Here is a 27,964-nt window from a genome sequence, read left to right on the forward strand (position 1 = left end):
GCCACAACTACTGAGCCCACGTGCTGCAACTACTGAAGCCCGTGTGCCTAGAGCCCATGCTCCACAAGAAGCCACAGCAATAAGCCTGTGCACAACGAAGAGTAGCCCCCACTAGCTGCAACTAGAGAAAGACCTTGTGCAGTAACGAAGACCCAACACAGCCAATATGAAAGAATAAATTTATAAAAAAACAAATTTATTTTTTAAAAATTAAAATAAAAAAAAATTCCCAATCAGCCAGTGTAGGCTGGACAACACAACACCTTTTCACATCTAATTTTTAACAAAGTCACTAGGATAAAGTTTGGGTTTATCAGGAAGAATGTGAGAAAGGGATACATCTAGGCAGAAAACCAGGGAATGAGATTGTGTGATTGCTAGGGTGGGGATTTGGGGGTGGGAAAACTCCAGTCAAGGGGAATGAGAAAAAGACTGGGTTAAAGGTCATTTTACCCACCCCTCCCACCCCCTACTATCACATGAGGTAAGTTTTCTTCACCAAAATACAGGCACATACTACAGAATCAACTTTCCAACTGATTTTCTCTTTCCAATCTCCTCATCCATCCCCAATTCAAATGGGACAAGATGCACTGCCATCAGGAAGAAGCTAAGGTGTTGAGAACTGGATAGTGTATGTCCACGAAATAGTTCTAGGAGTCTGCCTGGATTGTGCCCAAGGGAACAATACCCTTATCCCACCCCACCTCCATCATAACTTTAGCAACCAGCTTCTGATCAAGTCCCCAAAGCAGAGCCCAGGGACATGTGTGAGGAAGGGGAAGGAAATTAGAATTAATGCTTTCCTTGTACACATCCCACCCCTGTCCCCTCCAGTCTTCAGTTTCCACCTTTTAGTGCCCTCTTCCCCAAAGAGGTGGTGAGGACTAGGGGCCATATCCCCCTTCCTAGGGCTGAAAAGATAATGGCATTGTGCTTGATCGGGGGAAACAGGTGAGGGGAAGAGTGGTCAGTCCTAGGCCCTGAGAGATGAACACAGCCATTTCTCTCCCTCCCACTATTCCTCCCACCCTGCCTGGGCGGGCAGATAACTGAGCCCCGAAGACTTCCAAGGACTATCCCTCTTCCTCTCTCACAGCTCCATCTTCTCTCCCTCCTCCAGCTGCTCTCTAGAGGGCTCCCCTGCTCTCCAGTTCCCCTGAGGCCCCACCTGCATTTGCACTCAACCATGACCACAGCCATAGCCACATTGACCAGCATGGTGCCTGATACATAGCCAGGCAGAGCTGGGGCTCCACCCTGCTCAGCACCACCCCATCAGCTGCCCCGGGCCACCACAAGCCAGGCTACCCAGGTGGGCAAAACAGAAGTGCCACAGGTGGTCCAGCTTCCCCACAGCCCATGGCAGGTCACAGTGGCATACCCAGGGGTTGTCAGCATGCCTGCTGTCCAGATGCCCGCCACATCTTGAACTCGACGTGCTGCAGCCGGTTGCCTACAATAGAGAGGCAGCCCAGTGCTTGCAGGGCTGCAAAGGCCTCAGCCTCCAGCTCGCTGATGTCAGTCACAACCAGAGAGCATCTCCAGGCTGGCATCCCTGACTCGCTGGGCCGGTTCCCGGCCAGCTCTGCCAACATAGGTGGAAGAGGCCCCCGGGTCCAGGAGTGCCCAGCTTAGCCCCATTGTGTGGCTCAGGTCTAGCTGCCCCAGGTTCCCCAGGCCCCACAGGCTGCAAGGATCCAGGGTGGCAAGCAGGTTGTGAGAGGTCTAGACAGAACAGAGCACAGGGTGATGGCAAGGTCTGGGAGCAGGCGGGCCAGCTGGTGTGGCTGAGGTCAAGCTGCTCCAGGAAACCCAGGCCTCTGCCCCCAGGGCTCCACCAGCCAGACCCCACGGGACACTGAGAAAGCAGCAGCCCCCACAGCCCCCACAGGCCCTAAAAGCAGCCACCTGCTGGGTGGCTGAGACTGTTGTGGCTCAGCTCCAAGAGCTAAACTCAGAGAGCCTGGGAGGGGGCTGAGTAGGTGGAGACCCCCACAGTCCACACAATGCCCAAGGCTGGGGGCAGGTACATGGCACTGGGCACACTTGCTGCCAGACCCCGCCATTGTGGCCATGATCACTGTGAGGAAGGAGTGACCACACCTGCCCCATCCTTGCTGCATGAGGGGCTGGAGTGAGGATGGCACTAGGCAATCATGGATGCTGAGGACTTGTGTCACTCTGCCCAGGAGCTTGGGGAAGCATGTTGATGCGAGGAGAGAAAAATAAGCGCAAACACCATTCAGGGGTCTCACCATGTTGCCAGCTCCCCCAACATGGTCTCAAGGATACCTTCCCTCCATCTTCCAAGATTTTACCTGCTACCTAGGCTTCTGGCAAAGCCGTTTCAGCCTGAGACCCAAACATCCTGATTCCCCACCCCCAGGCACCCCTCATTCCATTATTCCTACTAGGATGAAAGGCAATCAAGGAAGATGGGCTTTTTAATCTAGACATTTTTTTTACTCCCACTCCACACCTCACCTCACTTATTTCCCACATGATCGCAGGAGACCTCTGCCTCCTCCTACAAGGAGAACTTCAGCTAGATCCTGCCCTAATCCGGCCACTGAGGTCAGGGCCTCAGGCAGAATCCCTGTGTACTCACATGTATTCCTGGCACTACTTGTTGAGTGTGGTCCTCACCCAGGAATGGTAGCAGAATCTCAGCTCTAGCTACCTTGCCTTGCTGGCCTCCTGCCAGAGCCCCAACCACCCAAAACAGGAGAAATCAGCTTTCAGGAAGCCATAACCCTAAGGGGAGGGGGAGGGGGTTAGGGTTAGGGTTGAGGAAATCGTCAAGGCCCTTTGGTCTTATATCCAGGGCAGCAGGACCCTGCCCTGCTTTTTAAGAGCAGGTGTTCCCCCCTCCACCTCTTTCTCCCTTCTGGAGCCCAGGCCCTCCTCTATTTCTTGTCAGGATGGCAGGTGGAGGCCCCTTGGAGCCCTCCCTCAAGTCAGGAAGCAGCCAGGTGTCTCTTCTTTCATTCCTACTTCCTGCCTAAGACATCTGGACTTCCTGCCTAAGACATCTGGACATTAAGGAAGAGAATGCTCTCTCTTGTTCTAACTAGGCCAGAGGTCAAAATACTCCACTCTGGCCTTCCAGGAGTACCCATCGTCTCCTTCTGAAACAGAGGGGTCTGAGGCCAGGGTACCCACTGCTTTTGCCTTGCCCTGGGAGGCCAAACAAGTTACTTTCTCTCTAGGTTCCCGAGTGTGCTCACAAGCCCCACCCAGCAAACTCTTAAGAGAATAATAATGGCCACAGGGAAGAGATGGTTACCAAGGGCCAGGCATCTCATTAAAGGCTTCATTTAATCCTCAACTGAGACACTCATTACACAGATGAGGGAACTGATGCTTGGCAAGGCTAGGTAAGTTGCCAAGTCATACCGCTAATTAGTGGCAGAGGTGAAATCTGACTTGACTCAGGCTTTTCTGAATCCAGGCAGGAGCCTAGCCCCTAAGCTACAGTGCCCCAAAGAGTGGGCCACTGTCCCCCATGCCAGCCAAACATGCCCCTAAGAAGTCAAGGTCACAGGTGAATAATACAGATGATGCCCAGAATGCTACGAGCAGCTGAGCCACCACCAACCTAGGATAGCAGTCTCAGAGCTTGTGGTTGATGAGACTTGAGCCCCTTTGAATTAATTCAATGATCTGGTTCAAGCAAATTATACCAGAAAAACTTGAGGACTCATTGTCAATAATCTTTGAGAAAGCATTATAAACAGAGGGTTGCCACAGTCTAGAACTGAGCACAAGTTCCAATTTTCAAAAGTCAGATAAATGTAACCACAGTTAAATTCGAAAAGGGCTTATGGAACATGCAGTCTCACCAGTTACCTAAAACAGGATGGTCACGAGGTGCCCAAGAGTCCACTAAAAATAAGTTATACCCAAACAACTTTATTTCCCTTTTTGATAAGAGTTGTTAGGTGGCTATCATAGACAAACATCTGGATCTTATTAAAGTCTCTGATGATATCCCTTTAGATAATATGAAAACAGTTTATAAAAATTGGAACACAACATTGAGATGGATAACTAGTATATTGGATTATAGCACTAAGATTTTTTAAAAGTTCTTAAGAGGTTGGAATAGTTGGCTAAAAATAAGCCATTTCACTGGAGAAGACAAGACAGCTCCCAGTCCTATCTGCCTGTTTAGCTACTTCAGTGCCCCTCACTCAAGGGCATAAAGGCCAAAGTACAGCTATCACATGTTGCTTCTCAAAGTAAGGAGCTCCCCATCAATGAAAGTGTTCAAGTAGGTGCAGCCTGTCAAGGATGCTATAAGAGAGGATATTTAAACTGGGATGCAGTTTAAACATTTATATAAGATCCAAGATCACTGCCATTTCTAAGTGCTAGGATACCTGTGCTGAGCTTTGGATACCACACCTGGGCCCTGAACTAGAAGCATCCTGTCTGCACACTGCTCACACACTGCCTTCTGGAGTTACGTGGCTGCATACCCTTCCCTTAGCCAGTGCACACGAATGACAGCAAGACACTTTCATAAAGGCTAATGTGAACAAGAACTGAACTGTATTTGACACCCGCATGCATCTGCAGGGGTCAAGGGACCACTGCTATAATCACTCCCCCTGGCAACCATCCTCAGTTGAACTCCCTTCTCCCTCCACAGTACAGACCTCATAACCTCCTATCCTGCTTACAACCACCTACCCATCCTCTGTGTCGACACCAAGTCATTCAATATGACTCACACAGTGGCCACGTGGCTATACCCTAATGCGTAAGCAAGCACCTCTAAAGGGCACTCAGCAATCTTAAGGCAGTTCCTTCACGCGTTTACTGAGCCACTGGCCACGTTCTCCTTCATTCTCATCTCCCTGCCAAATCTACAAACTCAACCGCAACAGTACAATCTTCTTCCTTCCTCTTTATTATGAAGGGCCCCCTCCAATCAGAGGCCAAAATGCCTACTGTGGCCATGCATCTCATCCATTTCTCGGCATTCAGGACAAGGTCACAACTCCTAAACGTCTAGGTCCAGCCCAGTCCCCTCCTCTGAACTCCAGGCTTGTTATCCTGCTGCCCGTTTGCCATCTGCTCTTCAGGGTTTCGTGGGTGAGACAAAATAACAAAATAGAACTCCACTCTTCCACAAACCGCTTCCTCTCCCACCGTTCCCATGCACCCAGGTGTCATTCTTGAAGTTCCTCTCTGACCAGCCTGCCCTCACATCCAATCCGTCAGCCAGTGCCATCAGTCCTGCGATCATGCTTCTGTCACCACCACCTCTTGCCTGAACCACTGCGACGGCCTCTTAATGCCGAGAGTCTCTCTGCTTCCACTGCTGCCGCCTAGCATCAGACTAAATGCCCTGACAGCTGAAACCCTCTGGCAGCTCCCCACTGCGTCAGGAACAGACTCCAGTCCCGACTACAACGGTTACAAGGTCCTGCACGATCTGGCTCCTGCCAATTTCTCCATCTTGCTCACCAGGCTTCAGCCACCTATATTCCAGCAGTTCCTAAATATCCCTAAGCTCTTGCCAACCTCAACTTTAGCTCCTGCTGGTCCCTCTAACCAAGCACACTTGGCTGGCACTCGTTCTTCAGATTTCAGCTTATATCACATCCCAGAGGCGATCCCAGAATATTCTCTTTAACAGCAGTACACGTACCTCCCTATAGTAAGCACAGGCAACTGCTTTAAGTTAGGAGATCGACCAGAAAGGGGGCCAGATCAGAAAAAGCAGCCACCACTTCTTAGTCCCTCCACTAGAGACTAACTGCTGCAGTCAGCATCAGGATTAGTTGGTTGAGACGTCACTAGAGAATTGCCTTACCCCCACCTTACCCTGCCAGCTCAGGAATTTAGTTTTTTAGTCTTTTCAACAAAATTGGAAATTTGGGAGGCCAATATCTGACCTACCTTGGTCCTAGCTGCCAAAGTCTGCTCTGGAGATACCTGTGGGAGGGCCCTGCTGCTTTTCAAGCTGGAACCCGGTACACCCTCCTCCTCAGCTCCTCCCATGTTCTTTACTGGTCCTTCACCCTTTTCCCAAACTTGACTTCAAGCTTTCCTCAAAACTCAATCAGCCTGGACCACTTTTCATCTTGGCTCAGGCAACTCATCCAGTTATTAAACCGATGACCTTCAAAACTCGACCTTCAGTCTCACCTCAATGGCTGGATGCTAGGGAGTAATACATTATCCTTGCCTCAAAACTCCTCAGACCATTTCCGATAACCCTAAATAACTATAATGCCAGTCACACATGCCACATGATATGAGTGATGTAAACAAACTACAGAAATCACTTTCCATTTTCACTGTCAAAGATGGCTTCACGGGTGGCATCGTAGGAAAAGACAGCGAAGATAAAACAGAACAGATTATTGAGATTGGAAGGATCTTAGAGATCATCTAGCCCCCATACCTTTTACGTGCATCAATTCTAACATGCCAACAGATTAGAGTACACTCCGTGGGATGGGGATGAGGAAACTGGCGGGCAAGTTTCTTTTGACATGGTGAAGCACGTTGCGTTTTCAGAAATGCAAGGTACAGGGAGAGGGGTGTTATGAAAGATGTCAACAATGCTTTCGGGGTGGGGGATAGATGGAAAATGTTTGCCTTGCTTTCTAGTTTTCCTGTAATGAGCCATGTAAGGCTTTTATAATATAAAAGAACAAACTCATTCTGAAACTTTATCACCCAGCAGCAGTCTATCACCAGGGGAGGGCCACCCAACAGCATCTCTTTTTCATCTGTAAGGTACTTCATGCTGTTATGATAAACCCCTGAAGCTGAGGCAGTATATGCCGATTTCAAGTTTCTTAAAGAGGAATGAATGCTCTGGCACCAGCGGCCTCCAGCAGTGATGGGAAAGCAAATCTGCCATGTAAACAATGACCAGCCTCCAACCCAGATGACCAATCCCAGCTCCCAAACTCTTGTCCCCAGCCTGTCCCAACTCATCCTGTACAGTGCAACTTCTAGTGTTACACATTCTCATTGCACATTCTCAGTATCCTCCACATAGCAGGACAGTAGATTCTGTATGTGTATGACTGAAAGCCCTCTACATCTTCCTTTACCAGTATGTCTTATGGGAAAACAGATTTTTGACACACACATTCTTAGCTTCAAAAATATCAAGGAGCCTTTACCGTGAATCAGTCGTTCCCAGGCTGCAGCCCCTTAACCAATATTGAACTGCTTGAGCAATATTCAAAACACCAAAAATCAGCAAGGAGCTGTTCAGACTTAAACAGCAAAGTCCATATCAACTCACTGTGGTAAGGCTGTTTATACCATATTGACCAGATGCTCTAAACAGCAGTAAACCCAAAGGCACATATGTGGCAGTGGGGAGGTGACCGGGTGCTAAGGTGTAAAGGTGTGTGTGTGTATGTTTGAGGAGAAAGGAGAATGACTGCAAAACCACCTGTACGTGTTCCCCTGTAGAAGCAAGCCCTCTGTGCCACATTCAATAGTTCAGTGTTCTTTCAACCTAGGACACAGTTCCTGCCACTCTCACCAAGGTCCTCTGTGTTCCACCCCAAATCTGGCTAACAAAGTGAGCAATGCATGTGCCCTCAGTTCATAAAGTCAGAGGACAGCATTAGGAACCCACGAATGCATGAAGCCCGGGGTTTGTTCCAGCTCTGCCTTCGTGGGCAGCAGTGGTATTCTCGACAAGTCGCTTAGCTCTGCTGGAACTAGGGCTTCTGTAAAATGAGTAGTCTTCAAATTATAATCAAAGAAATTTCTTAGAGATTTCAGGGAAGAGGCAGGGGTGTAATCTGTAAGAGACTGAGAGGGCAGGGCTCTGAGGCCCCCTATCACTGCCCCAATGTTTTACATATTAGCCTCACTTAAAATGACACCTAAACAAAGACTTTTAAAACAAAGTTGGAGCTTCTGAAAACCAGCTAATCCAATCTCATCCCGATTTTTTAACCACCCCAGGACCAAGCTAACATATATATTAACATTTACAGAGCACCTTCTAAAGCATTAAGCATTTTAAATATGTTATTTAACCCCTCACACCAATTCTAGGAGATGAGTATTAGTTTCATGTTTACAGCTGGGGAAACTAAAGCTTGGACAAATAAAATAACTCATCTACAAAGTGAGGAAATGGAAGTGTGAGAACTGGAAGCCCAGTATTTACGTCTCCAAAGCCCTTGTTATTCCTTCTACACTGCCTGTCTTTCCCACCATATTAACTCCACCTCTTGAATTGCTCAAAGTTTCCCCACATCATTTCATAAACTAAAACCAGAGAGTCAAAAGTGCTTCCTACCAGAAACAGTTGGTACCCACTGTCTCCCATTCACAGACCTAGAGGCTAATGGGAAGAAAGTGATGACGGGGGACACGTGACACAGAGGTTCCTTCCAGGACTGCCATTTCCCATTAATCACATTCACTTCTTTACTCGCATCTCTCAGGTTCTCTAGACCCTGCAAGGTCTCCTCTCTTCTCCCTCTTTTCTCCAGAAGTCTAGATTTCCATGCAGAGTAAATCAAAGGCTTGGTGCTTTAAATCAAGTTCTGGCCAATGGCAGGTGATATGAAAGTATACTTCTCAGTCTTCTCTCATTTTTCTTCCAAACAGTCCTGTAACAAATGGTCTTACGTATGTACCCACCCCCTTTATGCCTCTACTCCACTTACATACAACTCCCAACCCTGGATCCCTTTCTTAACTTATATACTTGGCACTGTATTTCTGGATGAGTTCTTAGGGATAGAAGGAGACAGGGTAAAGAGCAGGAAGCAGAGAGTTTAAAGGGAAAGGTTAAACCAAACACACACATCCTCAGACCCCTCCCTCTGGGGCCTCTAAAGCACGCACAAACCCAAGACAAGAGTGATGGTTAAAAAAATTTGGGTTTTATTGTTTTTGCTAAACAATACTAAAAAAAAATTTTCATTTTGAAGGCAGGGCTTGAATTATTTAATTTTGATCCATTTATTTAATTAAAAAAAAAAGGAAGGGGAAAGAGATCATGGCCAAAAAAATAGTAGTTAACCCCACCCCACCCCCGAAGCTCCAGCCAGTCACATGAGCATCACCCACTTCCCACGCCATGGTGCCTGACATTATATTCAGATGGTGGCACACGCTACCCACTGGACCGCCTTGAAGGCACAGAGGCAATGGGTGCCAGTTCAGCTCTCAGCAGGTTAGTCAAACCAGACAAACTGGTGGGCTAAAGTCCAGAAATTCTTCCCAGGTTTTCTGCCCATCGGCTGAGCATATACAAACTGTCATAAGTTGTAAAATTTAAGGGGGGTGGGGAAGGGCGTAAGAGCAGGAGGTTGGCAGAAGAGAAACGACAGGTCACCCAAGCTTTCTCCTGGGCTAGTGGCTCTGGATACAGACTTAAAGAGAGGTTGGGATAGGTGGACTCCAGGTTTCTTGTTAAAGAAAACCATCCTTCGAGGAGGAGCTGAGATGTGCCATGCAAAACAGTTCTTCCTGCAGAGGGCACAGGAGAAAGGGCAGCTGCTGCTCCCATCTAGGAGACAGAAGAGTGGTGAGGAAGTTCTTTTAGTACCATGAAGTAAGACAAAGGCAGAGGGAGAATCCTGAGGTTTTTGCCAAATGTGAGACTGGTACACATACAGTTAAAGACTAAAAAGCCACCAGGAACCCTCAAAGCCAGATCCCATCTGCATACACTGCTCTACAAAGTGCTGCAGGAGACTCTTGCTGTGAACTAAGTCAAGTTAGTTGCCTGGCTATGGGTGGTGGGGAGGACAGTACATTTTTATTTTCAGAGGGATGAGGTGCAAAGAGTGGCCATGGTCTAGTAAAAAGAGACCTGCAAGAAGCAGAAAATATTTAGAGAACATTTTAATATATATTTTCATATATATATTTAAAGTTAAGAAAAATAAAACTAATTCAAGCCATGCCCTGTGCAAAAAAAGAAAAACAAAAACAAAAAAAAGAAAAAAAAAACAAAAACAAAAAAAAAAGAAAAATTTAAAGTGAGACCTCTGTCTGCTGCTCTAGTCTCAACTTAAGTATCACAGTCAGCTTGTTACTTTTATTTTGGAAGAGAAGATGTAAAAGTTTCTTTCAATCACTCAGAAGGCAAGTGTAGCCACTTATAAAAACAGAATGGCAGAGACAGACTGGGAAAGGAAAGTCAGAGCTGAAAGGGCAGAGCAGGAAAGGAATTTTCAAAAATAAAATTAACAAGGTGACTGTTCCGGAAGGGGGCTGTGAAAAGGACACGGTGGACCGAAGTCTGTTAGTCAAGTAATGATTCAACTTTTAAATTATTCTCTTGTTCTTTTTTGTTGGGTGTTCTGTTTGTTCAAGTCTAAGATTTGGAAATGCTGACCCTTTGTTAACAAGAGCCAACAGGAAATATAGAATCCCTTCCCTCCCCCGGCCTGCCTCCGCTGAAGCCACCGCCATCGCCTCCTTGGCTGGATGCTGGAAGAGTCCTCTGTATGTGTGGACTCAGGATGACAGGGCAGCCTCCTTCTGTGGTTGCTGGGCTTGTGAACGTTGCAGTATCTTTTGGCTTTCCACGTCTCTAAAATGTTTTTCAACCTGAAAGAAACCAGTCAGCCTAGATCAGAAAAAGAGATGGACACACAAGGCCTCCCAAACAGTTCACTCTAGAGTTGGACAGCCCCCATCCTGGCTGTCCAGCTCATGGATTATTCAGTGACGCCGGCCTTGCTGTCTGCTGGCCTTCCCAACAAGGTAGGTGGGGGGTCCTCTTGTTTCAGCCACATTTTTCGCAGCTTCAGTTAAGACTGTCTAAAATAAGGTGAATCTGTAAACTATAAAGTAGAATGTGAAGGGAGATTATTATGACCCAAATTCCCTCTCCCCTCCTTACACCAGTGCAAAATGAAAAGCTGGTGGGGAATTGCAGTCTTAAAACTTTTTTACATCCACAGTGTTGGTCTCTCAATGCTCAGTTTGTTTCTGCAAATGCTGCAACCCAATCTAGAAAGTCAGATGACACATGCAGGGTCACAGACTCCAACAGCCACTGATGTGTATACCAACAAGCCCTTCCTGAGAAGAACTCAGCCTGGGTTCAGACCCAATACCATGGAATGGTCTGGATAATTTCCAAAAGCCACACTGCAGAGGGCATGGGGTTGACCACTCACTTTATTCCGCACTGCCTAGTGGTTCCATCCCCCCAAGAGTATCCAAGCCATGGCTGCAGAGCACCACGGTGCAGGGAGGCAGGGTGGTCAGGAAGGGCTGCTCACAGGCTGGCTGTGTGGCAAGGGGCATGGATTGTAGCGTAATAACCTGCCCTGATGCTGGAGGGGAGAAGGCCAAGGAATCATCCTCTCCCTAAGGTTTCCCAGCTCCTTTACTTACTATTTTGCGTACATGGCTCAGTGCACTCCCCTCTTTGCCTTTACAGTTTTCCACTTGATATGGGGGTGTAATAACAACTTCTTCCATGACTACGATGTTTTTTTCTTGCCATTTACAGTCTTTAATGCTGGAAAGAGAAGAGAGCAGATGAAAATTACCTCTTGCGGGCTATCCCACACCCTCTGCCTGATGAATAACTCCAGAAAGCTAACCCCAAGTTCCTAGCTCAGCCAGTAACTAGATGCCAACAGCCCATAGGAAGAAACAGCCAAGAAACATTTCCTGGGCACCACTGGCTAGGAAAAGCAATGAAAGTGATGTATACTTATTTCAAGGATGGTCCAGAAGAGTTACTCTGAAGTGTTAGGGTCCTGAAAAACCATGGAAAACTTGGTAGCAGCCTCAGAAGTCCACACTAATTTGAGTTACAAATAAACAGCTACGCTCAGGCCACTAGATTCAATTTAAAAAGCAGCCTAGGGGAGGGGTTGGCAAATTTTTTCTATAAAGGGTCAGATAGCAAGTATTTCAGGCTTTGCAGGCCATACAATCTCTGTCACAACTACTCTGCTGCCACGTGTCAAAAGCAGCCACAGACGATACACAAACAAATGAGTAGACAGATCTAGCCCGCTCTCTATAGTTTGCCAACCTTTGACCTGGGGGAAACGGCACCCTTAAAAAGACAGGAGAGCAAACTCCCCAACTTATTGCAATCTGTGCTCCGCTCGCCACCGAAATGAAAGCTGCTCCTCAAACTGGCCCCTCTCAATTATCAGACAGCTGGGTACTTGCCAGAATGGGATAACCCATCCCAGTTCACACTTGGGGGAACCCAGGGCAGCTGATACTACTAAGAGAGTTCCTTCACATACCTGTAAATGTTCAGATACTCACACCATGGCCTCAAACAGCTCTGATGCCAGCTGCCATCTGTGCACCAGACCCAGGTGGTTAAATAGGGTAACAGAAGGCAGCAGGGGGGAGGGGGAGTGTCAAATGTTTCAGTTTTTCAGCAGCTAGGGAAGCTAGTGCAGAGTCAAATGACTTCTGCTGTGACAAAATGTCTTTTATGAGGTGGTAATAAGGTGGCCTTCTGCTCTCCCTAACTCCCTATGTTCACCCCAATGTATAATTGGGAAGAGTGAGACAGCTATAACTTTCCCTTAATGAAACTGCATCAGCTTTTAGAGACAGGTACAAGATCAAAATAATAAAAGAGAAAAAAAATCACTAATTCTAAATTATGGAATACTAGGTATGGAAGGGACCCTTAGGGATATTCTAATCCAAAACTAAGTTCTACAGATGAAGAAACTGAGCTCAGAGCAGACCACTTGGTGGGGATTACACCATTCTGCCATATGGAAAGATAACAAGCACTGCATCCCTGGAAGCCGAGGTACTGCCAACACCCTACCCAGCTTCCCCAGTGACATTCAGAAATACAGCTACCCAAAAATCGGCCACCAGACAGCACAACCAGGCAGCATCACCCCCGGGCAAGGGATCCCTATGCTCCCCTCAACTCACGTCTTGTGTATGGTCTGGAAGAGCTGCTGGCCCTCTAGGGAAACACCAGCGCTGATTGCATAGGCCTGGCTCAGCTTCTCCTCCTTCTCTGTCCGTGCTTTGCTGGCAAGCTAGGGTGGGGGAAAGGAGAGAGACTCAGAAAAGTATTCACCTTCATCCTTCCTTCAGGACCTAAGTTGAGGAAAAGATGCTGGAAAAGACTGGTTTGGATAGATTCAGTTTTCTCAGAGATCAAAAGTGAAACAAAAACACATACAATATACCTCAACAGTTACTGCTATTCCTAGCAAACATCCGTTCCTTCCAATACTTACTGAATGCCTACCATGTGTTAGACATTCACTGTACTAAGCTAGAGATACAGCACTGAAAGGGGCAGGGGAGACCAACTATATACAAAAACAGAAACAAGATAACTTCAAACAGGGCTAAGTGCTAGAAGAAAATAGAGCAAGGCAAGATTATAGAGTATGATTGGGGGGGGGGGTGCCACCTGATGGAAAGTGATGGTCAGAGATAAAAAGTAATGCATACATTTCTACGAAAGGAAATTGAGAATTTTTATCAGCTACTGTGCTGGAACCTCAGGTTTAGAAATTAATGTCTACCACATCTTCAAATGCCAGGATCTGAGGTGCTAAAGACCCAACCATTCTAGTACCATCACCTGTGCTCACATGGGGAGCCAGCAGGACTCGAGGAAATCTAACCATGGATACTGTCCATCTTCAATTAGCTACCATGCTCTTTAAAAAAAGGAATGGGCTGCATTCTATCTCATGTCTGTTCCTTAACTGCCCTCTAGTGGAACAGCCATAAACTGTAGTAAAATCTAGTAGTCTACTCAAACCTAGTAAATGGCTCCCAGCAGGGTGGGTATCGTCAGTCCCTACTGCCCCTCTAATACATTTCTGGTCCCCACCCCACACTATTGGTTGCTACACTACAGAAGTACAAATCTGTCTGAGTGTAAGACGAAACAAACATACTGATTGTTAAAACAAAAGGCAGATGATGCATCTGAAAGTCAAACAAATGACATGGAGATTTTCAGATCCATGAACAAGAACGTACACTTAGTATACCGATGCTGCAGCATACTAAAGACACATGCACAAACATACACATGAGAACACACAACCTGTTCCCAAATATCAGCTCCTTAAATGCAAAAAGAGATCATACCTCCAGCACATGCCCAAAGTACCTAGATGCTTGGAATTCTTAAACATTCATATTCTGCTTTAACAGTGACCCTTCAAACCATAAGCCAAATATAGTTCTACAGGGGGAAAAAATAAGCTAAGTGTTTAATTGTTGGTAAAATGAAGGACTTTATTAAGTGTGGCTTTGACTACAAAGAGAAAAGGAGGCCTTCGATCAGTTATGGGAAACTGGGGAGTCTCAGCTGCCTCTGAGTTTCAAAGGCTGTCTGAGGGAGGAGGGGATGTGAGCACAGCCCATACAGGCTGTCATTTCAGTCTCCCTAGGTAGAAGGGGGAAGAAAGGCCACAACTCTGCAGCGATTTAAAGCCAGAGCTCCCTTTTCACTTGGTCCCCAGGACGTGGAGAGAGACATACAGCAGCAGTAAATAAAGAATCTTTCAAGCCAGGTCCTGCCATTCTGGCCTCACCAGGCTACAACTTTACAGAGAAGGAAATGACAGGACGGACAGCATTCCCCTGAGCACTGTCAATCCCAACTGCAGCCAGGAAGCCTCATGGCTTGAAAGCGCTCAGTTTCTATAGAAGGAGAACTGCTAGGGGTGTATTTTAAGCAGCAACAAGCAAAGCTTACTTGGTCACCGAGAAAACCCTAGTAACAAGGAGTTTCCTTGAGTCTCACTTTCCGAACAACGCTGTAGAAAATCTGAAGTCTCCAAGGAAAGAAGGGAAAACTGGAGGGAAGCAGAGCTCCCCTGAATTAACCAAGCTCCTGCAGCGCTCCTGGGAAGTGGCTAATGGTCAGGCACATGTTTACCCCATAAGCAGGCGGATGGGTCTCACTTTGAGGTCTTTTTAAAACTATTTATCCCTGAAGACCAAAAACATCTCCCAATGTTGGGTCAGACGAAGCTGCTGCTATAAAACTTGTGTTGACTAGATAGTAACATCACCCATTCAGGAAGACAGGAGTTGGCTCAGGAAAATCAGGCATCTATGCAGAATATTTAAGAATGGAACTGACAAATTAAGCCGGTGTTGGGGAGGGAAGGGAAGGCTGGAAGAAGAACCACTTTTGAATTTCTGCCAGAGGCAGAATAGAACGGATATACATCTCGGCCACAAGTGATTTGTTTGGACAGCCTGAGTAACAGCAACACAATGGTTAGAGAACAATGATTTCAAAATACACTCTAGCCCCCACCAAATACCCATCATACAAGGCTCTGAAAGCAAAAGAGAATGGACTAGATGACTCCATCTCAACCCATAGTGCAGACTGATCCCAAATGCTAAACGATACAAGGGAGAGCCTTGGAAAAGTCAGCAGAAATCAGTGTAAGCTGACTGTACTTCAACCTGCCCCCAACATCATCAACTACTCTACCAGTACCCGAAATTGTGCTTTGGGGATTTGGATTCACGGCAAACCCTGAAGCCTCCAGCTGTCAGTTTATGAACTGTATTTTTATGGCAATCTGAAAATGCTTAAATCTAATATTTAGCTACAGAGATCTACTTTCACTAAGAAGCTGTATAAATGGGGTAAATTTCTCCCACAGAGCACTACATCAATTAGGCATGAGCAAGATTACCTTCACAAAGAGAATCTAGAAATGTTTCTTCTCAAAATTGAGGTGAGAAGGGAAGGGAGATTACCTTGCTCTTTTTAGACATGTTCCTGAAAACCCATGAAATATATGGATAAGCCTCCTTTTGTAACGCGAATGACTATCACTCTACCCTCAAGTTAGCTACCTGTAAACTAATACATATCTATAAATGGTCCAGTTACTCCAAGTTAACAAGTTTATGGTTTCTGTCAAATCGCCACAGAGAACGAATAAAAGCTGCCCCCATTAGAGAAGATATAGGGTGTGCCTTTTAGGCTTGGGAGGGTCATCAGGATTGCAATTTTTAAATTCAATAACTATCACTACACTACATCCATTTTCAATGCAAGCATGCTAACTGCTGGCCTCTCTTCCAATCAACAATGAAGCACTAACTGGTTGGAATCTTAAAGAAGGTTAAAGGCACCAACTTTAAGAAAACACTGGGGGGAGGGTGGGGAGGACTCGAGGGAGGGTGGGGGGGAGTCGAGGGAGGGAGGGAATACGGGGATATGTGTATAAAAACAGATGATTGAACTTGGTGTACCCCCAAAAAATAATTAATTAATTAATTAATTAATTAATTTAAAAAAAAAGAATACACTGGGTTCAGGCAAACTGAGAAGCACAAACCTACAAATACTAATGTGCATGTGGCCTAACTGAAACAACTGCACAAGAAAACCTGCATTTATCTCTCACTCCTTTTATTCTGTACAATTCCCAGTGAAAACATTCATCCTTTGTCTACCAACCAGTGCTTCCTCCCTTGGCCATTTTATATATAGCACCTTGACGTGGGTAACAGAGAAAAGTGCATGAACCTGATACCAAAGCACATCAATATTAAAAGGCTTCTAGTCATGCCTGCTGCTGGGTAATCCTCAAGTGAGTGAATCAATGGACACTGACAACACATCTCTCTTCCTGCACTCAGCGATATGGAGAAGAGGAAACAGCCACAACAACAACATAATCCAAGCATCTTGTTATAACCTCATCTTGTTACTTGGTCACCAGCTGGGCCATCTTATTTCCACATACTCAGACCAGGAAGGCACAGGTGCTGTGGGGAATCCAGAGGGATTCCTACTGCAAGTATTTAACAGGCTGTGACAGCTGATCCAACAACGGAAGCAAAGTCCAGAGAGGAACCTGCTGGATGTGACCTACTGACTCCACTGAGCACTCTTGGTTTGTCTTCCCTCTGCATTCGGGCCTTCCAACCAGCTGCCCTCACAGGGGGGTTAGGAAGCACTGCAGCTGCTGCCCGGAATCGGCAGTGCTGCCTGCAAGGCCTGATGGAGGCTGAGGGATGGCAGACCAAAGCAGCCAAGAATGACTGTCATCTTAAGGGCCCACGCTTGCTCCTGCTGTTTCAATGCTGGGGCGCACTCCTGGAAAGCCCTCATTCTTAGCTAGCAACAAGCAGGCTCAAAAATATTTCTTCCAACTATCAATATCCCCAAGTCTTCCTACTCCCTAGCTGAAAGCTCTTGTCTGAGAGTTTCTAATAAAATACTGTTCTTTACAACCTCAGATAGCTGGGAACTCAAAAAATAGAGAACCCTGCTTGAAGTCACGTCCCAGAATACATAACAATGAACCAAAACACAGAATCAAACAGGAGAACAGTAGAGCCAAAGAGGCCTGGCAGTGAACACTAAAATCCTAAGAGCTAACCTGCTGAGTGAGAAATGACCCCATGCAATGCACGGAGCTACACGTTTTACATGTATTAAATGTTTAATCTGCCCAACAATTCTGTGAAATAGGGACTAAAATTACTCCTACTTAACAGATGGAGAAACTAAGGCACAGCTGTTAAGTGACTTGCCCAAGTCTACCAAGTCACAAGTGGGAGAGTCTGGATTTGAACCCAGACAGCCTGAATCCAGAGCTTGCATTCTGAACTCTGCACTCTACTCAGATAGTTCCACCTGAGAGAAATGTCTACATTATTGTTGAAAATAGTTATAAACTTGAATGTAAAAGAAAATGTTTTATAAAAAAGAAAATATTTCAAGATTCAGCTGCCATCTATCTTCTCTTTTTATCAGCGAATTCTTACATTTCCATCAATGTCCCCTGTACAGAACACAACTGTCTGCCTTTTAGTGAAGGGCCTCTGTTTTCTGAAAAGGGCCCCACGTCTCATCCTAAACCTCAAGGATATCCTTTATTTCTTTTGTCGAAGGCTTTTAAGAAAACAGATCCTGTGTGAGAAAGCATTTCAGGCCAATAATGATGGGTATTCCCTGAACCCATCACTTTCTGATGTGCCAAGACTAGAGGAGCTAAATCAAGCATGTCTTCTGCACTAGAAAGTTAAGGTACACTGAGTGCTTTGAGCTATGATGAAAAACACCCTGCAAATCCAGGGGCCACAGTGACATGTCAGTCTCCAGGCTCTGCCCATCATATTGCTGTCATACAATACAGGCCAGCCTCAAGTCAGTCAGTACACGCCATAAGCAAAGTTTTCTCTTTCACCTGGCTTAGAACAAAATTAGTCGTGAGCAAAGTTATTAGTTTTTCTTAGTTATTTGTAACTATGTAACCAAACACTATTCACAGCTACAACAGACAAGGAAACCTCCTGGACATCAACAGAGTGATTTCCTAGTCCTGAGACCCTGACACCAGCAGTGCTGTGGAACCTCCACAGGACTCTGCCAGGAAAAAAAAAACTGGCTGGGATGTAAGCTGAAATTTGACCTTAACAACCTATCTGTGAGAGTGCATGCTCAAATTAGCCATCTCACACATGGCCATGAGGATTAAAGGAGATAACATGGTGAACTGTAAAGCACTGTACAAATATTAGCTGTTAACATTATTATTATAACATAATTATTATTAGCACAGAGAAGGTGGCTTGTGGGTTATTTCAAAAAAATTCATACAATCCAACCTTCCTTTACCCAACGAGTTCAGGGCTCTCTCTTTTGCTTTCTATAAGAGCTGCTAGAGAGGTTATAAATCCTTAACAGAAAATCTTCCAAAATACAAATGGAATAGTAAGTTGGAAAATGCACTTTATGTGCCAAAATGGGGGCTTTGCCTACAGAATAAAGAGTAGATTTTTATTCAGAGATAGTGAAAAAACCATGTGCTGTTGTTTCCTGGGTTCTGAAGAGGGCAGAAAAGGCAAAGTAAAACAAAGAAGTCACCCCCTTGGTGCCCCCTTGCCCCAAACAAACGTGATTCCAGCTCAGATCCCCACCTACCACTCACGAGCTGCAGCAATCTGAGCAAGATGCATAACCTCTCCTGAGCTTCAGTCCGCTTATGGGGGCCCATTACTGGAGTTAGTAAGATACACCTCTAACACCAATACTGGCACCTACCTAGTCCCTTCCCTCCCTTCTGAGAACCACCACCAGTTTAGCTCACTGACAGAACAGCAAAAGTTTTTAAATTGCAGAGATGGACAAATTGAAATCAATCCAAATCATCTTGATTCCATTTAACTTCCCTCCCTTTATCTAATTAATTGTCATTTGTTCTTCAAGACCCTATTCCATTGCTACATCTGAGAAGCCTTCCCTAAAATGTGCACGACTCTACACCAAGGACTGGCAAACTACAGCCTGGGGGCCAAATTCAGCCAGCCACCTGTTTCAGTTAAGTTTTATTGCAACAACCATGACCATTTGCTTACATATCACCCATGGCTGCTTTTGCTACAAAGGCAAAGTTGATAGTTGTGACAGAGAATGTATAGCCCACAAAGTCTAAAATATTTACTATTGGGCCCTTTACAGAAGAGGTTTGCTGCGCCCTGCAAAAGTTAAATGCTGCTGCCTCGTACCACTCCCAAACATGAGATTCCGAAGGGGAGAGAGAGGGAAGTCAGATCAAAGGAAAAGAAATCTTGACTATTAGAGATTCACAGAACTAACAGCTCCCAATGGTTAAGTGACTAACACACAGTCACACAACAGTTCATTAGCAGCCCAGCTGTGAAAAGAACCCAGTTCTTCAAACTCCCCACATTCTACCAACACCACAGTGTTAGCTTTTGGCATGGTATATGGATCCTTTAACTTTCTAGTTCATGTACAATTTGCTTCACTCTCCAGGGTAGTTTCTGGTATTTACCTAAGCTAGTCTTAAATTCCAATGCTAGAACTTGACTGCACTACTTGTTTTTTTCTTCCCCGCAAGCCTCATCTCTGCCAGGAAAATTAAACCAGTTAGAAAGCCCCTTTCTTAACACTGTAAGAGATACTACCACTGGGCTATCAGTAAAGTGCTTATTTTGAATTGTCTCTGTGTCAAAGAGACAGAACGCAGAGATGGCTGCAACAACATACTATGGCACATCTCTGCCAGTCACCCGGGCCCAGCAATTTGTCTTTTCCGGTGGACGATTCTCCCCACATGCCCCATTATATCAAGAAAGCCCACCTCAGAACCAAACTCTTCACCTAAGGAAGGCCCCACCGAGTCAGCTGGCTGCCATGCGCTACAGCCTGAACTGAGTCATGAGCCTAGCTGTACCCCCTACTGTGGCTGTCAGGTTGACGCCAAAGTTTGAATGCCACCAAATGTGACTCTTTCAAAGGCTAGTGATTTTTTAAATGGCAGTCACTCACTCCACCTCTCTGATTTCATCCCATACCACTTACTACTTATTGTGCCCCCTGTTACTCAGCAGTGATGGTTTCTTCCTCTTCACCTCACACCTGCTTGCATCTTCACTATACTTCTGTGAGGACGCAGCTGTCTGCTCAAAGCCAGGTGCAAAACTTACTGGTGGACTCTAACCTGGGACTGTGGCCTTAACAACACACTCTAATCAAGTGAGCCAGTAGGTTATATGTAGCTTCCAGAAGCCAGAAAAGTTTTATCTGACGAAAAAGTCTTGCTTTCCCTAGACAAGTTATTTCCCTTCCCACTTTCATACGTAATATGAACACATTTTACCTTTTACTAACATATACATACCTAAACATAGGGTGGCCAAGTCATCTGACTCTACTTGGTGATAACTCCATACCTCGACACATTAGGGTCAAGATATGGTCAAGGTCCCAGCTAACAGGATAGGTCCATGAACATAGGCCACAATGCAGTACCTACCAACTACCCAGGAATTCACTCATACTTGAGGATTATCCCTCACATCAACAGAAAGCCGTAAGGTTATGCTAAATCTTAGCTTTCAAACGGATTAGAACTCAAAACAAAAACCACATCAATTCTTCCCTGTGTGACATCATACCTAAAGGTAAGCAATGGCGTCAGTTCCTTTTAAAAGTGAATTTTGTGACTCTTCCACTTTCTCAGCCTTTCCAGGCCCTTCCACCCCCAGACCCATCTCCAAGTATCATTTTTATCCAAAAGCGGCCAACTCATTCTTCATTACCAGGTGCTGATGAAAACCTCTTTGAATCTCTTTTTCCTGGTTCTTCTTCCATTTAATCACTCACTGCTGGTTAGTAAGGTATAAATGAGTAATAAATACTCAAAACAGGCTGATAAATCAGTCACTGGTTTGGTAAGGGAGGTAGATGCCTTATCTGTGGAGTTCAATTTTCCATGCTTTGTCCCTTTTCCTGCCTCCCCTCACAACATACAAATATCTCCTTCAGAAAGTCTTTTCCAAATCAGCAAAGGGACAGGAAGACGTACATGTCACTCAATGCACTGGAGGTATTTATCCAAACAAATGGATACATACACTTGCCTTGGCTGTCTCAATGAATTTTTTCCTAAGAGTCTCAGAAGTTGAAAGCACAACCTCCTGGGCCCTGTGACTGTTCACTCTACCCTCCAGTACTCAGGCAAGTGTTCACTTAATTATGCCACTTATTAACACTGCCCTGGAAACTCAAGTTAATTCTGGTCACAACAAGAGGTATCCAATACAGTTTTGATTTTCCCCAGTCTTGGGTTGGCAAGTTCTGATATCTGAGTGAATGTCAGATCCAATATGAGGAAAGACTGACACAGTACCAGTGCCAATGTTCTTGGCTGCTTCCCTCTGTCACACTGCCCCTCTCCCCTCACCCTGCTCCTATTCCATAACGCAAGGAACATCAATTGGCCGCACTTAGCTAATGCGAGAGAATAGGACTAACATTTGCCATCTGTGGTCAACCTGACCCAATCCTCCAAACAACTCTAGGAGATAGGTACTAACATGATCCCACCTCTATGGTGAGAAAACTGATGCTTAGTAAAGATAAGAAGCAGAGAAGTAACTTTAAAGACTTGTCCATTTGGTTCCAATGTTCTTTCTACTAGACCATTCTGCTCCTGACCACTCAACACAGATGTATCTCTTTACTCAGAAATATTACTTAGGATTATAGATATCTGCACACTCATTTCATTTCACCAATCTACTCTATAAGTTCCTTGGGTAAGCACACGGAAGCAGAAAAAAACATGGGACTTTGCATCAAAACATCAGACCTGAGTTCAAATCCCAGCTCAATCACTTACTAGCTGAATGACCTTAAGCTAGTGACTCATCCTCTCTGAGACTCAGTTTACTCTTCTGTAAGGTGGTGGTGGTACCCACACCATAATAACTATTGTTAGGATTAAATGTCTACCGATCGCTAGTTCAGAGGGTAGCACATAAAATTATTACTTCCCACACTACTTGCCATATAACCTAGAACAAGTCACTTAAACTGATAAGCCTGTTTTCTCATCTCTTAAACTAAAAGGAAAAGAATACACTCTAAAGATTACAAAGCATGGTTGTGAGAATGAAACGAGATGTGTCAAAGCTCTTTGTAAACTGTAAAGCACTAGAAAAATGTAAGGTATGGTCCCCAACAGAGCTTACCACAATGCCTTGCACAAAATAATTTTCAGTAAATGTTTGATAAATGCTACATAAAAGAGAACTTTGTTAATACTGACATGTCCCAAATCACCTGAAAGCACTACTAACTCACAGTCAATCTTTATCCCCAGAGAGTAAGATGTGGCGTCAATTCAAAGGAACTTGTGAAGAAACACTTTACTTCACCCTACCATGTGGACCCTGGGCTCTTATCCTCACGCAATATTTAAACCTTCCTCATGACAGTATAATAAGCCACATGGTGAATAACCTGAACCTCACTTATGATTGAATTTGGTGTGCTTTTGTACTTTTACAGTCAAGAAATTTGAAACAGTTTTAGAGGCTACAATGTTACTGTGGAGAAGATAAAATGACATTCAAAACTTCCACCTTCTGCGAGGCCACTGTCCTCTTCCAAGCTTCCTCTTACATCCCACTGCTGTGGACATAGGACATCTTAGCCTGCAGTGAAAGTGCCAACTGAAAGCAAAACAAGCTCATCTCCAAGAATTGCTAGTTCATACCGTCTCTAGTTGTGCTGGAATTAAGTATTTCCTTTAAAAGGCCTTCTACTCCATTTCCTGCTGGGTCGGAGTAAACATCCAGTTTATAGCAACAGGTTTAATTAAACAGAGCACTTACTATGTCAGCAAGATGAGCCATCATGTGATAGTATCTTCCACTGACGTGGAGCACACAGGTAATGCTCCCCTAGATTGCAAGTATCAACAGCTTTCTTCCAGGGAGTTCAGGGCACTTTAGTTCCCTTCTAAAACGCTTAAAGAAGGCTCCATCATAAAAAAACGAAAACAAAAACAAAACCCCAAGCTCATGCTCTTAAATGAGATGAACTTTTTGTCATTCAAGCAACACGTAGCTGCCCAGATTAGCTGTTTTCAGTAACAGTAAGAGCCCAACAGGCTCTTCTAACTGAATCTCAGGAATAATCACAAAGCATCCTCAAAGGTTGATTTCACAGGAAAACCAATATAGCTTACTCATAAACATCTCTACGAATGAAGAATAAATAAATGGAACCCAAAGACAGTCCTCCAACCTAATTTTAGTCTTCAGTTTCTGACTCCTTTTTCAAGACTTGGCAAGCAGGGCACAAAGTAAAAGTAAAGATTTCTGGTATTCCCCAACCTATTAATTCCTGCTGCTTTTTTGAAAGACTGGGTAAACAACTAGTTTACAATAATGCTAGTAGGGACCTCCCTAGTGGTGCAGTGGATAAGACTCCATGCTCCCAATGCAGGGGGCCTGGGTTTGATCCCTGGTCAGGGAACTAGATCCCACATGCATCCCACAACTAAGGAGCCTGCGTGCCACAACTAAGACCCAGTGCAACCAAATAAACAAATATTAAAAAATAAAATAAATGAATGAGCACTGAAATGAAAAAAGTAAAAAAAAAAAAAAAGCTAGTATACAACTGACCAGCAGAAAACAAAACCCTAAAGGCAAAGATAATCCACAAACCAAGAACTATTTATACTTGAGGTCAAATGTAAGAAAAGAATTGCTTCTTAACAGCTCCCACTTAACAGTCCCACCCACACCACTCCAGCCCCTCTCAAAATAAATGGTGGCACTTGGTGGTCACAAAAGCAGAATCCTAGTATCTTTTAATTTTGAGAAAATCATCCCTCTTCCAAATAATCTTTCCTTGACTACTCACTGAAGGTTGCTGACAGACTTCTCATACCCTACAAACACTAAAAGATAACTTAGAGCCTTTTTTTTCCCTCAACATACCAGGCATAAACTATCTTATTTGAACCTTTTAAAACTCCTTCTGCTAATAGAAGATCATTCAAAGATCTCTTATACTTTAATAAAAAGACTAAGCCAGGGTTTCAAAAATCTATAAGTCTAAGGATGGGACATACTGTATGCAACAGCCTTTAACATGAAACCCAAGGCTCTTCTGAATCTGTCCTCAGACATCAGTAAAAAAGAAAAAAAGTGTGGCATTTCTCTGGAATCTAGAAAGGGAGCTCGGGATCTGAGGTAACTACATTCTGCCAGCCTCAGTCACCCTCTGTTTTTTCAGCTGCCTGAGTGTTTCCCTGCTTTGCTGAATTGTAGCAAACACACTATACTCCCAAGAGAGGCAAGAGACTATACATTATTACAAGACTCTTACACAGGGACTCCACCACACTAATTCAAAAGACTTAAGGAAAGGCAGCAGCTATGAAAATTGAAGACCTAACTTATTCATTCAACAAATATTTATGAAGCACCTACTCTGTGCAAGGCTCTGTATATTCAGTGATGAACAAAACAGGTATAGTTCCCATCCTCACAAAATACAGTTTGGTTGAGATAGAAAAGCAAACAAATGATATACAATTATAATTACAAAAAAGCTACGAATAGGGTAACCTTAAGTCACAATTTGCCCATGACACACCAATCTATACTTGTCTCGGTGTAAACTAAAAGCACCCCGCCTCTTTCACTCGAAAATGTCCCAGACTGTACTATATATGATATGTCACCTTATCTCTAAAGGCTAAGGTACTCTAAGAGAATAACGGGGGCAAATCACTTTAGCCTAGGTGATGAGAAAAGACTTCTTAAAAGAGGTGCCATTAAACTGAATCCTGAAGGATAAGGCTCCAGTCATTCTGAAAGCGTGTTCCAAGTACAGGGGTCAGCAAAGGCTACAACAGGACAAGGGGTATTAATATTATTGATCAACATGAACTTTGGCTAACAAAACTGAAGAATCAGAAAAGGTATTTGAGGGTTCCCAGAGCCCAATTTGTACATTCAAGATTAAAATATCCTAAACCTCTAATTTTGTTAGACCTCTAAATTCAAACATAAAGACAAAAACAGAGCTCTAAGGCAGTGGTTTTCAAAGTTTTGTAGGTCATTAATCCCTCTGAGAATCTGAAAAATACTCCAGATCTTCACCCAGGAAACACATATATTCTCGGCTGCACACAACACAATTTCAGGAGGTTCAGAAGCAACGCCCCTACCCAACCCCACCAACACTGGAAGTTCACACATGGACTGCAGGTTGAGGGAGGGGGGGGGGCCCTCTTTCGCAAAGGACAAAAGCCAGCTCTCAACTCTATTTCTCTATTTGGGCATTAAGACATTTCTTAAAATCTTCTGAAGATACCCAGGAATAAAGAGAAAAATTGAACTGATATATATATATATTTTAAATATATCAAAACAAGCAATTGTAAATCACTGAAAAAAACAAAAAACAAACAATGGACAACGTATATACCACCAAGAGTCAATGAAACTCGAACTTCCCATCATTTTGGAGAACCAGAACTGCCCGTAGTCCTTACCTTACTAACATTGAGTGAAGCTAGGGGAGGAGGGGTTTCTGTTCGGTCATTAATTATTTCCACTTCTGAAACATACTGTAAGTTTATGAGCAAGATGTCTGCGTGGTTGGGCTTTCCACTGGAAGAGGGACATTCTGGTGAAAAAACAAAGTTAAGGAAAAGGGGGGCAAAGAAGAGCACTGACACACCCCAAAGGGGCATGGAAAACACAATTCACATAACGCTGGCGTAAAAGGTGTGTCACCAGCAAGACGGGGGAGCCTCACAAGAACCTCAGCTCTCCTCAGGAAATCTCTTTCTGTCACCTTCCCCCCCCAGCAGCCCCATAACCAAAAGATCTCAAGCTTTTCAAAGCCAAACACAATCCAAAATTGGAATCCTCAACAGGATTTCTGTCACCTTCTCTTTACCAGTTTTATGAAGAGGCGCAATACAGTTTCAATGCCGTATGTATACTGTCTTGAACTTAATGAACCACAGGAGAGCAAGTACTTTCTGTTCTTGATATAATACTCCCTATATCTGAACAGTGCTCTTTTCACTTTTTCAGATTTGAGATTTCCCATTTTGCAGAGGAGAAAACTACAGCACTGGAAAGGAAGCTCACTCAAGGTGACTCCACTAGCTAACCCATTCATTCTCCCATTCATTCATTCACTCATTCTCCAACCATGTCTCAAAAGCATACTGTATGTCAATTAAAAGTAGAGTAATTCTTCATTCCAAAACCCTTCCAATTAAACCACTAATATAAAAGGTCTTATTTGGTCCATGTGTGAAGTCTTGTGTTTAAAAAACAAAAAAACCCCACAACTGTTCTTGCTGTAATTAGTTTCAAAGGACATCTTCCTAAGCTACAAATCCAGTGGTTAAATGAATTAAAGTACTTGCCAAAGGCAGCAGACTCAGTAAGAAACTTGCTTCTGAAAGGTACCATAAAAGATTAGTCTTTAAAAAGAAAAAAAAAAATCCAAATAAACCTACCTGTGGCTCAAATAAAAGGGGAAGGGGTGGCTCATTTATTACAACCAGGAAGTATTTTGTTTCCAAGACTGAGTTTCCTGAAGTAATTCAGAAGTTATTTCCACCCCAAAGGAAGAGGCCACTTTTTGCATTCTGTTTAACACTGACACATTCAAAAGGGAAGGCTACTACTATGGAGAAGTCAGGACTCCATGTGCTGGGCTGAGCAAGAGAAGATAACTTACTCTTTCACCTGTAACCCACACATCCATACATAAGCCCCTGAAAAACGTGGTCCTCTCTATGAACCAGGCTTCCAACACAAACAACCCCCAAACAGCAACTTCCAAATGACTGAGAAGCCTAAAATTCAGCACTCCCTGCCCCGTGGCACCACGCATACATAAGCACCACCAAAACAAGCCCCTATTCCCAGCTGTGCTACAAACTCTGTCCTGCAGTTACTCTCCCCTCAAACAGGCGAGGCCCATTTGGTCACCACCCCACCGCCCTTTCTTGGACCAAATCCATCAGTAGACAACCCCTCCTGAACTCCATACCCTTATCCCACTCACTAGCAGTTTCTTACTCTACACACCCCCTCCCCACGTGATTTTACCCGCCCCCCTCCCATCCGGGCTCCAATCACCAGCCCCCTCCCACGACCACCCCTCTCCTGATCACTGTGTTCCCTCTCCTAGCGTTCCCCCCGAAAAGCCATCCGCGTGTCAAGCCCCCCTCCACCCACCCACCCTCGTTCGCGGCCCAGCTCCCACAAGCGGTGGGACACAAGGGTCCCCAAGGCGGACCGAGGGACCCGCGAGAGGGGGAGGGGAGCTCAGGGCCGTGCGCATGCGCTCCGGGCGCCGCAGTAGCCGGTCGCCCCTAGGCCCGGAGAGGGCCCCAGCCACCGCCGTCGTCCCCCAACCCCCCCCCCCCCCCGCACCGCACATACACGCCGGCCCGGCCTCGGGATCCGCGCAGGGAAGGATACTTAAAGCCAGCATTTTGGACTGGTAGTCGAAGGCTACCACCTCCCCCTGCAGCCGCTGCTCCTGGCACGTCCGGCACGACACCTGGCTCCCAACGCTGAAGTACTCGCCCGGAGGAGCCGCCATCTTGGGAGAGCAGCCGCGGCCGGCGGCGGCGGCGGCAGCAGCGGGCGAAAGCCGGGCCCCCAGTGAGCGCCGCGCCGC

At 45.1% G+C, this 27,964-nt stretch overlaps 1 protein-coding gene across 1 annotated transcript; it reads right to left on the reverse strand.

The window, feature by feature from the left end:
* Positions 1 to 233: 233 nt before the first annotated feature.
* Positions 234 to 27,956, reverse strand: LSM12 (LSM12 homolog). The gene is made up of 5 exons (XM_057715620.1): positions 27,763 to 27,956; positions 25,806 to 25,939; positions 12,895 to 13,004; positions 11,362 to 11,488; positions 234 to 10,566 (listed from the first exon to the last, which is right to left on the reverse strand). The coding sequence occupies exons 1-5, from the start codon at positions 27,884 to 27,886 to the stop codon at positions 10,474 to 10,476; spliced, it is 588 nt and encodes a 195-aa protein (XP_057571603.1). The 5' UTR covers positions 27,887 to 27,956; the 3' UTR covers positions 234 to 10,473.
* Between the last annotated feature and the right edge of the window lie 8 nt (positions 27,957 to 27,964).

This window comes from Hippopotamus amphibius, chromosome 17 (genome assembly GCF_030028045.1).
Source record: "Hippopotamus amphibius kiboko isolate mHipAmp2 chromosome 17, mHipAmp2.hap2, whole genome shotgun sequence".
Taxonomy (NCBI): domain Eukaryota; kingdom Metazoa; phylum Chordata; class Mammalia; order Artiodactyla; family Hippopotamidae; genus Hippopotamus; species Hippopotamus amphibius.